This window comes from Bactrocera dorsalis, chromosome 1 (genome assembly GCF_023373825.1).
Source record: "Bactrocera dorsalis isolate Fly_Bdor chromosome 1, ASM2337382v1, whole genome shotgun sequence".
NCBI lineage: Eukaryota > Metazoa > Arthropoda > Insecta > Diptera > Tephritidae > Bactrocera > Bactrocera dorsalis.
In genome coordinates this window covers 69,611,345-69,628,631 of record NC_064303.1, presented here as the reverse complement: position 1 = coordinate 69,628,631, position 17,287 = coordinate 69,611,345, and the positions used below count along the sequence as shown (strand labels likewise).

Sequence of the window (17,287 nt, the reverse complement as noted above, 5' to 3'; positions counted from 1 at the left end):
TACCATTCGCAGAGGAATATTAATATATAACAATAAATACATATAACAAAAAAAAAATTGTTGTAACATTTAAAATTTGTATAAAAGTGTATTGTCATGTATGTAGATACGCTAATTGCTTCAAAGTCCACATTGGCATATGCTCCGCGATACCCCTTGGTTTTCGTCTAACAAAACCAAGCAGGATTGCGTATAAAATATATTCAAAGTCCACATTGGCGTATTCCCGCAATACCCCTTGATTTTTGTGCAACAAAAACAAGCAGGATTGTGTAAAAAACCAAAAGCGTAATACATAGGTACATACATGCATATGTACAAAGTGCAGTGATCTCTAAAACGAGCGCTCAGGGTATAGGTATACCCTATAGGACATTTGAACATCAAATATATACATATATAAAAATATATATATGTAATGAAAAGGATATTCTTTCCATTCATTGTACATCTACTAACAGTAGATGTCACTAGGTACAATATAAAACTAGACTTAAGATATAATCGAACAGGTATAAAAATGCGTATACAAAGGAACAGACGATAGAAGCACTGTAAATAAAACAGACGAATAATTGGCATTAAATGTCGTTTCTCTTAATTTTAGGTAAAATAAAATGTAAATAATGTAAATAGTGTACAATTAAATAAAAAACTCTTAATTTTAGCTGAAACAACAGTGTCAATTATTTTCCAAAATAATACTTCATTATAAAACGACATTTTCGTCATAACATAACCAAAAATAAAGGAGAATATAATCATAATGGAAAAGTTGAAATTTACCTTCGTTATCAAAGCCGCACAAGGAGGTAAGAGTAATTTCATGGCTGTAACCCAAATAGAAAATACATTGGGAGAAAAATTTGAGATCCCAGAAGATCAACAACCTACCTCACTCCATACCACATTAAAAGGAACGAGTGAGTTCGCAAGAGTAAAGGAAACGTTGACGAAACGACATGAAAAACGGAGCATTTGGATTTTATTGACCCCAGAGCTAAACCAATGCTATATGGATAAGGCAGGAAATATGCTTTTTGGGGACACATTCCTTGAACAAATCCAAGACAAGGTTGAGCCAGAAGAAGGGTTACTAAAAGACCTTTTAAAACAACTACTTGTTGAAAAAAAGAAGAACACCACAGAGAATTTAAGTAAAAAAGCTGAGAAATTCGTTATAGATAAATTTTCGAACAGAAACCCAAATGCAGAGCAGTGGATACGAGAATTCGAAACTGAATGCAGAAGATTGGAGGTAAAAGAAAATCAGATGATTGAGATGTTTAAATTATTTCTAGACCGGTCGTGTCTTGACTGGTACTTGTCCATGATGCTCAAATTGACCATAAATTCAAATTGGGCAGATTGGAAAAACAATTTTATCGAAACCTACGCAAGTAAGGGTTGGGCACCTGTCAGGTATGCATTGGGGTATAAATACCATTCGGGGTCTCTGGTAGACTTTGCGGTAAAAAAAGAGCGACTATTATTAGAAATTCGTAAAACCACGGACACGGGAATGCTGATCGACCTGATTACAACAGCTCTGCCAAACTTTATTACTGATAAGCTAGATCGTGAATCATTGAAAAAAACTGAAAACTTATTCGGCGCGTTAGGAAAACTGGAACACCTAGCGGAGAAAAAAAAAGAACGAAAACCCGACACCCAGAAGACCAAACCTGAGAAAAGTGCATGCACAATATGTGAAAAAAATAATAAGCCCGGACGGCGCCACTCGGAATCGAACTGCTGGTTCAAGAATAGAGAAAATGGAGAACAAAAAAATGGAAAAATCAAACATGTCAATAACGCGGAATTAGAGGTAGAACTAGAACACGATAGTCCAAAAAACTAATCTTGACACCACTGATTAAAATAAAAGTATTACTTAATGATTTCCTTGAATTGGACGGAATCTATGATTCCGGATCAAACGTGTCATTAATCAATTCAAAATTCTTAAAAAAAAAGAACGTAGTCAATAATCAGGGAAATAATACTAATAATTTACAAACAATCAGTGGTGTAAAGAAAGCCGAAGGTTGGATAGAGGTAAAACTTAAAATTTTCGAAATGGAAAAAAAAATTAAAATATTTGTTGTTGATGATATCAATTTCAAATACGATCTCCTACTTGGTTTAGATTCAATAAAAGAATTCAAATTGACTCATGACGAGAATTTAAACGTCAAACAGAGTTGTTTGAACACAAAAGAAATTGATAACCAAGAAAATATTTCAAAAGAAACGATAAAAAAGAATAATGATATGAGATTTGTTATAAACTTCAATGAACATATAGTAAAAGAAAATTTCCAAATTCAAATTAACCACTTATTATGTGAAGAAAAAAAAGAAATCAATAAATTAGTTGAACGATACAAAAGTGTATTTGCCAAAGATAAATACGATATAGGGACAGTGAGGAACTATGAAGCTCACATAGATCTAGTCGTTGAAAAATACCCCAGTAAACGTCCATATAGGTGTACTATAGATGATAAAAAAGAAATAGAGGAGCAGATAGCGAAGCTGTTAGAAAGAGACCTGATCGAGGAATCATATAGCCCCTTTTCTGCCCCAGTCACATTGGCATACAAACGGGACGAAGGGACGAAATCTAGACTGTGTATAGACTTTAGGGAATTGAACAAAATCGTAATACCTGAATCTCAACCTTTTCCTCTAATCGAGGACATAATGGAAAAAGCGCGAAATTGTAAATATTTTACAAAATTAGATATAAATTCTGCTTTTTGGTCAATTCTCCTAAAGATTACAGATAGGCAAAAGACAGCTTTCGTAACTCAAGAGGGTCACTTTCAATGGACCTGCTTACCGTTTGGCCTGAAAACAGCACCAGCAATTTTTCAACGGATATTAAGTAACATTATTAGGAAAAATAAACTAACGGATTTCACAGTAAATTATATTGATGATATTCTTGTTTTTTCTAAAAGTTTCGATGAACATGTGAATCACGTCGGGCAATTGCTGGAGGCTGTATTGAAGGAAGGATTTAGACTTAAATTTTCAAAATGCACGTTTGCGGAAAGTTCGGTAAAATACTTGGGCCACATAATAGAAAATAATAATATATATCCAATAAATGATAATTTAGTAGCTATAAAGGCCTTTCCGACACCAAAAACTAGGAAAAATATTCGTCAATTCCTTGGGAAAATAAATTTTTATCACAAATATATCAAAGATAGCACAAAGATTCTGGAACCTTTGCATAATTTATTACGAAAAGATCAAAAATTTATATGGACAGAAAGATGTCAAAACTCATTTAATGATATAAAAAACCTTCTATGCTCAAAACCAGTGTTGGGGATCTTCGATCCAGATAAACAAATACACATATACACTGACGCAAGCATACAAGGACTCGGAGCGATTCTAAAACAACCACAAGAAAATGGGGACGAAAAACCTATTGCATACTCTTCGAAAAAACTGACAAAAAGTCAAACCCAAAAGAAAGCTATTTACTTAGAATGTTTAGCTATAAAGGAGGCTATACAATACTGGCAATACCGACTAATGGGAAAGAGATTCACTATTTTTACTGACCACAAACCTCTGTTGCAAGTAAATGTAAAATCACGAACAGATGAAGAACTCGGAAGCATGACACTCTTTTTATCACAGTACAATTTTGATATCAAATATAATCCGGGAAAATATAATACTGAAGCCGATTGTTTGAGTCGGAATCCAGTTCTCGAACCAACCGAGGAAGAAGACAAAATCCTAAAAATCGTGAATCTCGTTAGCTTAAACGAAATCTTGGAAGACCAGAAAGAAAACCCAGATTTACAAACAAAAAGAGGAAAATTGGTACTAACAGATAAAATATATTATAAATGCGTAAAAAAGACAAACAAAATTCTGCTATCGGAAAACATGGGCGTTGCATTAATAAAGAAAATTCATAACCATTACTGTCACATAGGTAGAGAACAAATAAAAAGCAAAATAAGCCCGTACGTCACGTTTAAAAATATGACAACACACATAAAAGAGAGTTGTAAGAAATGTACTATATGCATAAAAAATAAGACTAGAGGCCAGGAAAAGTTTGGATTAATGTCTCATTTAGGACCAGCAGAAAATCCTTTTGAAATAGTATCCATAGATACAATTGGTGGTTTCGGCGGTTCTAGATCAACGAAGAGATATTTGCATCTTCTAACAGACCATTTCACGCGATATGCCTATATCTTAACATCACAGACTCAATCGGCAAGAGACTTCACAAAACTCGTAGAAAATGTAATAAAATCGTACAAAATTGAAATAATACTAGCTGATCAATACCCTGGAATAAACTCTACAGAGTTTAAAGAGTTTCTACAGAAAAAAGGCATAAAAATAATATTCACTTCGGTTGATACTCCCTTTTCTAACGGCCTAAATGAGAGACTAAATCAAACGCTGATTAATAGGATAAGATGTAAATATAATGAAGGGGAAACAAAAACTGCGTGGACAACAATAGCTCACGAATGCATAAAGCGTTACAACGAAACGGTGCATTCCGTGACAAAATTCAGTCCAAAATATGTATTTGTTAGAGGGTAACGATGTAAAAATTCTGCCAAAAGAGCTGGATAAAGAACATAAAGACCTAAAACATGATAGAGAAATCGCGTTTACAAATAGTCAAAGGTCCCACAATTATAATAAGAAATTGTTTGATAAATCAAGAGTCGGGTATGAATTTAAGATCGGAGAAAAAGTATTTGTAGAAAACGGCAACAAACTGAATAGAAAGAAATTAAGCGAAATCAGAAGCGGTCCTTTTGAAATACTTGAAAAAATATCAAAATGTATCTTTAAAATAAGTACAGGATATAAAAAAGCGGAATCAAATTTATTCCATGTATCAAAACTACTACCAGCTCCTAAAGATGAGTCAGGGGGGGAGATGTAATGAAAAGGAGAAAGAATATCTATCTATATCTACTAACAGTAGATGTCACTAGGTACAATATAAAACTAGACTTAAGATATAATCGAACAGGTATAAAAATGCGACTGTAGATGTCACTAGGTACAGGATAAAACTAGACTTAAGATATAATCGAACAGGTATAAAAATGCGTATACAAAGGAACAGACGATAGAAGCACTGTAAATAAAACAGACGAATAATTGGCATTAAATGTCGTTTCTCTTAATTTTAGGTAAAATAAAATGTAAATAGTGTACAATTAAATAAAAAACTCTTAATTTTAGCTGAAACAACAGTGTCAATTATTTTCCAAAATAATACTTCATTATATATATATACATAAAATAATAAAATACATAAAATATTTCCGGTCGTTAATAAATAATTAAATCAAATTTAAGCGATTAATTATTTATTTCATTTGAAAGCTCTTATTAACTTAAAAGAGTTCGCGATTACATATATTATCAAACACGTAAAGCTTTATCTTTATATCAGTTTCGGTCCAAACTCTTATTTACTTAAAAGAGTTCTGGTATAATCGCATAAATACATATATACTAAAATATTTTGAAATCTCGGTTTATCAAACAGCCATTGGTTTTATTGATTTTTTGAAACTCTTACATACAAAAGAGTCTTCTATTCAACATTTTATATACTATATACTAGTATACTTTATATACTTTTCTAAACATCTACTAGTCTAGTTTTCACTAAGACGTTTTGATTCATTCTATACATCTTTTAAATGAGCTCAGACTCAAAGGAATCTAAAAAAACTCAGTTGCTAAAAGTTCCAAAAATGATTTCAGACGATAAAAGTCCATGTACACCGGCAGAAGCTACACGCTCAAAGCAAAGTGCTACAAAATTAAAGAGGGGTAAAGACATTTCTTATACAAAATTCATTGCTGAGTGACAGTTTGATACGATACTGCACTCAATTTTCATCTTCACCGATTCAAGACAATTCTGAATCGGTCTTAGAAATCAAGAAAGATAATTTAGACAATTTCTGGACACGTCTCCAAGCGGCATATGACGCAATCGTAGAATCTGGCGACTCAGATCTACCGGAAAATTTTAAATCCTCGGCATACACCAAGTATGAACACTGCCTAGACCAGTTCGAAGACACAAAGGCAATGATTTCTGATCAACTAAAGCTATTAAAAGCAATTGCACCTACTCCACAACCGAGAGTAGAGCTGCCACAAAGACAAGCCCAAGAGGCAAGTTCAGGCATTCACCTTAAAGTGCCAGTATGCGACACAGATATATTTCATGCTGGTTATGAACAGTGGCCGTCCTTCCGGGACATGTTTACAGCTGTGTACATAAACCATCCCAAATTGTCACAAGCGAAGAAATTGTATCATCTCAGATACAAAACCAAAGGTCAGGCAGGCGTAATAGTGAAACAGTTCGCTCTCAATGACGAACATTTTAATTTTGCTTGGGAAGCTCTAAAAGCACGTTATGAAAACGAAAGAATATTGGTCGACAAACAGGTGACGATATTAATGAATTTACCAAAAATTCAAAAAGAAACAAGTGAAGAGTTCATAAAGCTTCAATTCACTGTTTCAAATTGTTTGTCGGTTTTATCGAGAATAATTGGGACCCCATTCTGGTAAATATATGCACAGCTGCATTACCAGAAAAATCGTTACTTTTGTGGGAGCAATCGCTCTCATCGCGAAGAAAGTGCCCAACGTGGCAAATGAAAGAATTTCTTACTACCCAATACGAAATTGCAGAAAGGGTAGATAAAAAACTAGTCAGAACGAAAAACGTTCAAAACGACCTCAATAGAAGCTTCAATAGACCCCAAGCAAGTAGTCACAATAATTTAACTAGAAGCTTTTCTAAGAATCAATCGTTCACATCCGAACAATATAAGCAAACGTCATGCGAAGTTTGTAGAGGAGGTCACAAACTAAAATTATGCGAAAAATTCAAAAAAAAAATGAATGTTAGCGATCGAAACAATTTCGTAAGAACGAAAAAATTATGTACCAACTGTCTGTCACATGCGCATACGCTTAAAGATTGCGAAAGCAAATTTAATTGCGTTTACTGCCATAAAAGACATCATTCAATGTTACATATAACCAATTTTTCCAGCTCACCCCCAAACAGCGCAAACGTAAAAAGAGCAACAGGATTAGTTGCAACGACAAATTCTGAAAACTGCCAAGAAGCACCATGCTGCTCAAAGGCCTTAAAAAGTCAATCGCTACATAGCGAAAATCACAGTAGGGTATTATTACCCACAGCAGTTGTCTCCATCGAACACCGAGGAGAACTGTTTAAACTCAGAGCCTTAATAGACCAAGGATCACAACGTTCATTTATAGCGTCTAGGGCACAAAACAGGCTACAGTTGCCAACAAAACTGGACAACTTTGAAATCACGGGAATGGGCGGAAGAGTTGTTCAAAACTCAAATAAAATCTGCCCCATTACCCTCTTTTCCCAAAAAGCGGATAAGCGCATACAAGCAGAAGCTATTGTCTTACCGCAATTAACCAACATGCTACCAAGCTATCATATAAATAGCAAGCATTGGCAAAAGGTTTCACACCTAAAGCTAGCAGACCCAAACTGCAACACCCCCGCACAAATAGATCTCCTATTAGGCAGCGATCTCATACCACAAATTATTCTCCAAGGTATTGAGAAAATTACCAAAACACTTCTGGCGCAAAATACCATTTTCGGATGGGCCTAAGCGGACTAGTTGCGGAACCAGTTACAACATTGACAACTCAAGTTGAGGAAGTCTCAAATGAGTACCTCAATTCACAATTGAGAAAATTTTGGGAACTAGAAGAACTCCCCCCCCCATATCAGTCACAACCCCTGAAGATCAGTATAGTGAGGATTTTTACAAAGCCACAACTACTAGATCAGAAAATGGTCGGCACGTCGTACGACTACCACTTAAGCAACAATTTCCTAACACACTCGCCTTAAGTCACTCTCGCACCTCTGCAATTCAGCAGTTTCTAAGTATGGAAAGAAACCTACTTAAAAAAGGCGAACTCAAATATGTTCGAGGTACTCCCCCCAACGGCGAACGTGTAGATGGCCGCTGGCTTTCTTTTTCAACATCCTCGACATTGCAGGTGTAGCTGCTTATGTCATCTACTATGAGAATAACAGCATGCTTCGCAAGAAAACAAACATACGAAGACTTTTCCTTCGACAATTGTCAGAAGAATAAGCAACGCCGATGATCGAAGAGCAAGCCCCGAATCAGTAAATAATGCGAAAGCACTCTACCAAAATCGCAGTCGAAAGTTTCTTTGAAAGGCCAATTTCTGGGTGGTACCCAGAAATGATCAACGTTGAGACGCTACTGGGAGAATAGCTGTTATTGGATCTTTTTATATTTGTAACAAGCAGCCTATTCGCAAACGACGAAAGACACGGAAATCCTGCATTGAGTGCGATAAGCCCGTATGCGATCAGCTTTCGGTGAACATTTCTAAATGTTTACATTGCAATGAGTAATTTTTAATTTTTCTACGTTTTTTAATTAATTCTTAAAATTTAGTTATTAAAATTTACTTGCTCAAATTATCACTTATATTTCACTGTGCAAAAAGCAAAAAAAATCATTAATTTTTTAATAACTTCATGTCGCAAAACAAAATTATTATTATTATTATATACAGTATATTTTATCAATAAATATTTAAAAATTAACATAATTTGTTATAGTTATCATACAGATACTTATTTACTCCTTTTAGATGTAAAATAAGATTATAATCATAATGTATTACACGAAATGCGCCGAATTTCTGTCGGGGTACCCGGGTACCCGGGTGGCTGAGACGTGTTTCAATTTTCAAATGTAATATTTCTGAAGTTAGAAAAAAATTTGAGCTATTTATAATGCTCAATTCGCTAGATAATCGGTTAAACCATGGGGATCCAAGAGGATTTTAGCCTATCCTTTTTAGAAAAAATATTATTCAACAAAATACACCCCGGTGGGTACCCGGGTACCCGGGTGGCAACACAAGGGTTAACTCTTTTCACGGCATATTCTATATCTTTTTTTCAGATTTTTGTTTTCCAGCGTCTTATTTTACTTTTAAGTGCAGAAATACCAGAGTTTGCTTATTCCATTGTTGATTTTGAAAAGTATACCTTGATGGTCGTTATGTGTATAATTGTCTGAAATGTTCATCAAGTTTGGGTTGCTACCGACGAGCTTACGAAGGTAAGACACACACACGCTAACACTCTTCCTTTCATAAATGTTGGCTTGTATCCGTTATTAAAAAGTATTAAATCAAAGTTTGTAAATGATGATAGTAGGGCTGTGCCCTACGCATTTGTGATTATACTTTCCCATTCATCCGACCATGCATTAAAATCGCCAGCAATAACTAGCGGTGCCTAAAACGTATTTCCTACAGTTCTGTAAAGGATAGGCTAGGGCCGACGTAGCAATTATAGAAATGTATATTCTTTACCCTTGTATTCTTTAATATTTTGGGGGTTTTTAAGTGGAATATTGCTAAAAGTCCAAATTGCAGATTTTGAATCTTTGTCTTCAATTGCAATTGCTACAATTCACTCAAACTACTATTATCTTATTTGCGCCGAGGAGTTTGGTTGAAATTGCCAAAAGGAGACTAGTGAACGCAACTAGTGTCACGTCCTTAAGTCGTCGCAAGGAATTAATAACACTGTATTCTATGGTGTCTTCGCCAGGACATTTTTCACATATCGATATTTCTACTTCTTCGGCTGTCTTTGGTCTCTAATTTCAAAAGTAAATGCTTGTGCTAGGTCTTTGACTTGTGTCATATCCTTGAAGACCTCTATTGCGAGTTCTTAAAGTTTTTTAGAAGGCTCATGTATAAAACTCTTATAAATAATTTTTTTTTTTTGGTTTTTGCGGGTGAGGGGGTGGGAAATGGCTTCCGCATCAACGGTGCTATCGTCACAGCAGCGATAGATGCCACTTGCAGGTAACTAAGTAGTGTCGAGTTTCTTCACAACTATTTTCTATCCGAGTCCCCAGACGTTTATGTTTATATCCTCGCGTAGTTTCTCCCATTTTTTCTTCTTTGTGTCGTCGATGGTGTGCTTCAGCTCCCTTTTTGCTGCTTTGTATTGCTTGGCTTCTTCGGATGCAGCTCCTCTCCGCCTGGATCTCGTGAAGGATCTGCGAAGCCGAAGGCATGTGCGTCGGAGTTGGGCGATATTTTCAGTCCACCAGTAAACTGCTGCCTTATGTTTGCTGTGGGAAGCCTTGGGCATCGATTTTTTACAGAATCTTGTTATATAATATTAAGCGTTGTGTGCTCGAAAATTTTTCTTGCATTGTTTGGGGAGCTGCTAGCTGGGTTTTGGTCGTCTATTGCGGAGATCAATTTCGAAGTATTTAGCTTCGAAATGTTTCACTTCCGTGTTGCAGTGTTTTTACTGTACTGGTTAGCCTTTGTTCTAGTATCGATAGTGAAGGAAATGTACTGGTGATTGCTGCCAGTGTAATCCTCCAGGACTTTCCATTTCTTTATTGAGCCTTCTTTATTGAGCCTGCCAAGCGTTCTGATGATAGAGTAATGTCTGGTGTAGTTTTCTCGCGTCCCGGTCTTCTAAACGTGGTTGCATTTCCTGTGTTGAGCACTATTAGACTTAGGCACGCAGCCATTTCTAGAATGCGTTTTCCTCTCGAGTCCGTATTTGGCATACCTACTTTACGACTTTGGAACTTAGATCTCCGGCGATAATTAGTTGATCTGTTTCCGTGTTTGGCATACCCCACTATACGGTTTTGGAATTTAGATCTCCGGCGATAATTAGTTGACCTTCTATAGACCAGGCTGTGTCCTCACTATTGTCAAGCTTATCTTGAAATTACTGTATGCTATCGCTTAGCGTCAAGTAGCAGCTAATTACTGTAAAAAGGTCGCATTTGGCCCAGACAAAACCATTGCCATTCCCTTTGTTTACAGTGATTGCGTTACTCCCTGGTGGTAGCCATATAACGGCAGTCGAGCTGCTATCTTCTAGCCAGGCACCTCTCTCTTTCTTTTTATATTGCTCGCTTATGATGATTAACTCGTAGACCTTTTCCATCACGATTTACGAGAATAGTGCGTCAGCACCCTTGCATCTATGCATATTGGCCTGTAGGATATTCATTTGTTTTGTTATTTCCCATATACCATACATTTTGCGGAGCCCGAGAAATGTCAACTTTTTCGTGTTTAGTTTCCACGCAGAGACAGCATGAGGGAGGCTTTGTGCACTCTTTCAATTTGTGACCTGGTTGGCCTCATTTTATGTAAGCACCATATCCCCTTCTATTGGGTCCTTTGCAGTCCCAGGTTAAGTGCCCTGGTCCAAAGCAGCAAAAGCATCTTTTTGGGATTTCTTTCAGTCGCAGCCTGCAGTTAACCCAGACGATTTATGCATGCCTATCGCATCAGTATGTCAGCCTTATCCTCATTGAGCATTATATTGGGTTGTCAAAAAAGTCTTGCCGTATTTTCGCTAGTTGGCGGTGACAGCGCGTAGTTCTAGTCGCATCAGGTCATGCTATACCTTTCTGGAAAGCTCATTTCACGCGCTAACACGTGTTTGATTGATTGTCGTTTCTTTTAAGTCGTTCGTGAGTTATAGCGTCGCAAACATGGAGCAAAATAAAGAGAAAATACGGCATATTTTACAGTACTACTACGATAAAAGCAAAAATGCATCTCAAGCCGCCAATAAAATTTGTGCAGTTTATCGACCCGATACAGTTTCCATTTCCACCGCACAACGATCGTTTCAACGTTTTCGTTCTGGTGTAGAGGTGGTCGAAGATGCGCCACGTTCCGGAAGGCCTGTCGTCGAAAATTGCGATAAAATCGCTGAATTGATCGAAAGAGACCGGCATAGTAGCAGCCGTAGCATCGGTCAAGAGCTGGGCATGAGTCATCAAAAATTCACCATCCACTCTCCGCCAGCCGTGATCCCGGTAGTAGCCTGAGCTCAGCCTTACCAAACTGTTATAAATAGGTACAATAACTTTGAAATAATATCTCCTGGTAAGCCAACATATTGGTATAGTGATCGTAACAAAATACGTAATCAATTAATTGATTTTGTTATAATCAAGAATATAGATATATTGCAAATAACAGCTGATGCATGTGCTGATCTATCTTCTGATCACTCTCCTGTATTAATAAAGTTATGTGAACAACCCATATTCGTTGATCCAAAAGTAGGTCTAATATCTCATAAAATAAATTGGCTAAAATATAAAAAATACGAAAGTAGCCACATTATCGTTGAGTATAAAATAAATATAGGAAGAGATTTTGACGAAAGCATAAGAGAATTCAATGATATAATTACTAATGCTGCTGTCTTAGCAACACCAAACATATACTACATATAAGCCGCTTGGTCCCAGAAAAATCACTAACAGAGAAATAGAAAAGCTGTAAATGAATAAAAGGTGTGCAAGGCGTGAATGGAAGATAAATTGCTCCTTCCACTCGACTTAAATTTAAATCTGCTGCACGTAAATTAAAAAAGCGCTTAAACGTGAGGAAGAATTCAATGCCGTTATGTATATAAAGAGGCTGTGTCCAAATTCAAACAATCAAAATTCTCTTTGGAATGCCCAAAAGCCCTTGAAGCCGCCAACTGACTATAATATAAGTACGTATACGAAACTTGAGTGGAAATTCGGCTCGAACTGACGAGGAAAAGGCTTATTGTTTTGCAAATCCTCTAGAAAAGGTATTTCAACCCAATTATCCAAAGATCAACTTTGAGCTGTCCAGCTTACCCAACACAGTTAACGAGTCACTTGAGTCTTTTAGGACTTCACCTTCTGAAATTACTAGAATAATAAAATAACTTAACCCAAAAAAGTCACCAGAACATGATAATATTACCGAAAAATACTAATTGAGTTACCAAATATTGCTGTAGAAGTGCTCTCTTTGCTCTACAATGCAATTCTTTGGTTTCGGATACTAACCAATTTCATGGAAAAAGTCGCAGACTATCTTGATAGATAAACTTGCGGACGACTTAACACAGCCATTTTCATACAGACAAATCAGTCTTCTACCCTGTCTTTCTAAAATATTTGAAAAAGTATTACTATCAAAGATGTTTCCTTTCCTCCACGAAAATAATACAATACCAAAGCATCAATTCGGATTTCGTGCGAAACATGACACAATAGAGCATGTAAATAGAATTACTAACGAAATAAGAAAAGCATTTAAGTACCGCCTTAAAAGAGAGTGTCTAGTTTTTAAATAGATTAAAGATTTTATAACATATTGATAGGCTTTAAAAAAGCAGATCCAATAAATGAAATATGTAATATTGAAAAAGAACGTTGCAATGTATGGAGGTCACACAAGGGTTGACGTAGGTCCATATCAGTGCCGTTCAGTGCTAATCGGGAGCAAGGCTCAACCGGAAATTGAGCCAACCAACCAAAAGTTGATGAAATCGTACAGATTTTTATGACAAACTTAATGAAAGCAAAGTTATGAAAATAAATGTATGCATTGATAAAAAAGCGTTTCTAAAATTACATTTAAGCGTTATAAATGTATGCACTTGAAAATAATTCATATCATACAATATATGGTTCGTATCAACACAAAACGCGCATGCATTAAGTTGTACGTAGGTTACATTCCGGGATTTTGGCAACACTGATGTTGGGTACAGGCTTCCGGGTAAGCAGATATAGGGGTTCGATACCCAATTCCTACTTCTGCGTCGTCGCCGAAACGTGAGTAATCTCTGTTTAAGATGCGGTAGCCAACCTGTGTCGTGCCTGGAGTGACGGCTAAAAAAGAGGAAGCTTCAGCGGAGCTCCCTCGACATATTCGGTTGAAGGGGTCACTTAAGACCAATTGCATCGTCTTTTCACCAGAGGTGCGTCTGCCAGTACGAGTCGGTCTTGAAACTAGTGGCTCGCTGTATACATGTATTTTAAACTTTACACTACTCATCTAGCGAGGTTATGCGCTGGGTTCGGGACCCACCACTTAGAATGACTCCCGATAAAAAAGAAACAACAGCCTCTTATGACAACCCCATTTTTGAAGACGACCACAGCAAACGTAGTATGAACAATGATTTAAGAGCATGCACCTGGAATATCCGGTCCCTAAATTGGGAAGGTGCCGCAAAAGTAAAGATTGACATATCCGCCATCCACGAAATGTGCTAAACGGGACAAGACGCGTAGGTCCTTGTGACACTTAATACAGCGGCCATATAAAAGAGTGCGTATTCAGTGTAAGATTGTAATGCCAGGGTGAGGAAAGCAGGCATCTTTGCTACAACAGTTGGAAAATACAGCCCCATGGCGAAACCTCTCCAAAAAGGTTGAGTCTGATCGGCTTCGTAGTGGCCCGAAATACGATTGTCTATAAACTATATCAACAATGTTGTGATAGATAGACGACATGCATACATTGCCCTCGACCAGCGTACGCTCCGAGGACCTCAGATCAGCTTGGACAACTATCTGTTTGTAGTGAAGATTCCCGCCCTCCTTTGTACTGACGTCAACAAATACAAGGAAGGTACGACGTCGGGAAGCCACTATTACAATCCACAGCGAAACGGTTTCCACTTGCACTCCTGCTCTCTGGGAACATTGATCAGTAACTCGGTATGAAGGAACTCGGACAACTTTTCAAGGTCATTACGTACAGCTGCAACCGAAACCATGAGCTGTATACGATGAAATTCAATTAGTAAAAATTAATAATTAAAAATTTCAATTAGTTAAAGCGTTAGAGAGATCAGGTAGAGAAGGAACTGGCTCCACTTGGTATCACGTACCGGCGTTTACGCCAGTAAAGAATAATAATTGCTTTTGTTCTAAATTCTATTATCTTAATTTAATACTTCATTTTGCACAGCAAATTATAAGTCTGTTTATACCGTAGGATATTTTTCCACCCTTATTTAAGATGAAGGCAGTTACCGGTTCGACTGTACACTCACTTTTTTTTTCCTTCGTCCAATACCTAGTGTAGTCTTTATTAAAACACGTATTTTTTATTTTTATTTCAGATGATCCTGAAAGAAGTTCTGCTGACAACGCGGATGCACCTTTTTTCCGAGGGACTGCCGGAAATGGCGTCGTAATGACTGCCATTTTGATATTTTTTTTTTTGAAAATGTTGCAAAATGTTTATTAAATATGAGCCTTTTAAATAAAAACAAATTTCATTAATTTAATTAACAATAAAATTATTACATAAACTAAAGATAACGCAGCGCTAGCTTTCGGCTGGAATGTTGACTAGGGCGGTATCAAATGCGTCGGAGTAGGTCGGTATCTCTGAGGAAATTATATACCCTGCTAATATTATTATCCAACGGGTTTTTTAACAGCTGTGTAGGATTAATACCATTGAAATATGGTAGTCTTTGGGCATCAAGTTTCGGGCAGCAATCAAAGAGGTGGTTAATGCTGAGTGAAAAGTTGCAGAACGGGCAGCAACTAGGAGTAGCGCCTTGAAGCAAATGAGAAGTTGTAATAATAGTGTGGCCAAGCCGGAGACGGGTATATGGAGTTATGTAGTTTGTCGGCATGGTCGGAGAGAAGCAGGGTTTTGTGCGACTGGGATTGATTGAGGAGTGGTGATGGCTATATCGGCTCCACTCGGATAGCAATTTTTTTTGCCTCTCATCTATACTAATATTATAAAGCTGAAGAGTTTGTTTGTTTGAACGCGCTAAACTCCGAAACTACAGGTTCGAATTGAATAATTCTTTTTGTGTTGGATAGTCCATTTATCGAGGAAGGCTATAGGCTATATAGCATCACGCTGCGAAGAAACAGTGGTAAAACGAGGGAAATTATTTATCTTTGAGGGCTTCCGTTCCTTGCGCTGCGAAAGCGGTTCAAGATACACAAAAGTTATGTATGAAAGAATTATTTCTCTTTTAATGATCTAAATAAAAGTCCGTGAATACCGTTTTTGTGATAACTAATTTGGTCGAAATTATTTGTTAGAGTTGTATTAACATAATAATATTAATTTTTCTATATTTTTTGTTATTTTCTTCTGTCGTTACATGTAGTATAAAACTATTAAAATTTTTTAGGTAATTCGTAATTTTTGTGATTAGCAGTCATTTTATTATTTTATATCTTACTCTGCTTTTCTTAAAAAATGCCTCGGAAGCGAAAATCTGGTATATCCAAAATGGCATGGTAGTTTTATTGACTGGTGATTTCCGTCCAACCCTCCCAGTGATTCAGAGGGGGACACCAGCAGATGAAATTTAAGCGTGCATTAAATCACCACGCTTATGGTCAATAGTTGAAAAACTCCGCCTGAAAACTAATATGAGAGTGCATTTTCATAATGACGTGGATTCAGGACTTTACGCAGAAATGTTGTTGAAAATTGGTGATGGTTGTTTAGCTGTTGACGTTGAAGGCTATATATTACTGTCAAGAGAATTTTGTAATTTAGTAGAAAGTGATGTGGATTTCATTGCTAATGTTTTTCCGGAATTGCAACAAAATTTGCGTAGTGATCAGTGGTTGTGTGCAAGAGCAATATTAGCACCAAGAAATGAAATAGTTAATAGGATCAACACTGATATTTTAAACGAGGTTCAAGGAAAAATGAAGGAATATTTGTCAATGGATACAATTATAGATACGGAACTAAGTACTTCATATCCTGTGGAGTTTTTAAATTCACTTGAACTATAGGGTGTACCATCACATAAACTTCAATTGAATCTAAATATACCAGTAATGCTTATGCGAAATCTAGATGCTCCTCTGCTATGTAATGGAACATAGCTTCGGATAACAAAATTGGGACAGAACATACCTGGTGCTACTATTTTAACAGGTGTCGGTAAGGGAAATATTGTTATAATACTGCGGATACCAATTATTTCCAGTGACTTTCCATTCAAATTTAAAAGGGTTCAGTTTCCCGTCAAGCTTAGCTTTGCTGTTACTATAAGCAAGGCAACAAGGCCTTCGGCCGCGCTTCAAAAAAATAACCCTGGTCGGTCCAACACCGGGGTGTATCAATTTTTTTTCGCATAGAACTACTTTTTGCGTGGGCGGCCTTCGGCCGAGCATTAAAAAAAATAACTCTGGTCGGTCCAACACCGGCTACGCCATCCACAGTATTTTAGCATTGAACACCTTTTCGCGTTCACTTCATACATTTATTGCTAACTGGGTTTAATTTATTCCCTTTTATTCGTGCTTTCTCGGCAATTTGACAGTTCAAATTATTCAGTCATTTTGGTTTTTCGCATTATTGA

General features: G+C 36.7%; 2 protein-coding genes across 2 annotated transcripts in view; both read left to right on the top strand.

Annotated features, from left to right (window-relative positions):
• The window catches only part of LOC125775553 (uncharacterized), a 55,387-nt gene extending 40,145 nt beyond the window's left edge, over positions 1 to 15,242 (top strand). The window contains exon 2 of the mRNA XM_049446209.1: positions 15,056 to 15,242. Coding sequence (XP_049302166.1) covers positions 15,056 to 15,183 — 128 coding nt within the window. The 3' untranslated portion in view covers positions 15,184 to 15,242. The remainder of the gene's footprint in view (positions 1 to 15,055) is intronic.
• Positions 6 to 8,023, top strand: LOC125775426 (uncharacterized). The gene is made up of 2 exons (XM_049446042.1): positions 6 to 512; positions 5,039 to 8,023. The coding sequence occupies exon 2, from the start codon at positions 6,696 to 6,698 to the stop codon at positions 7,704 to 7,706; it is 1,011 nt and encodes a 336-aa protein (XP_049301999.1). The 5' UTR covers positions 6 to 512; positions 5,039 to 6,695; the 3' UTR covers positions 7,707 to 8,023.
• Positions 15,243 to 17,287: the final 2,045 nt, after the last annotated feature.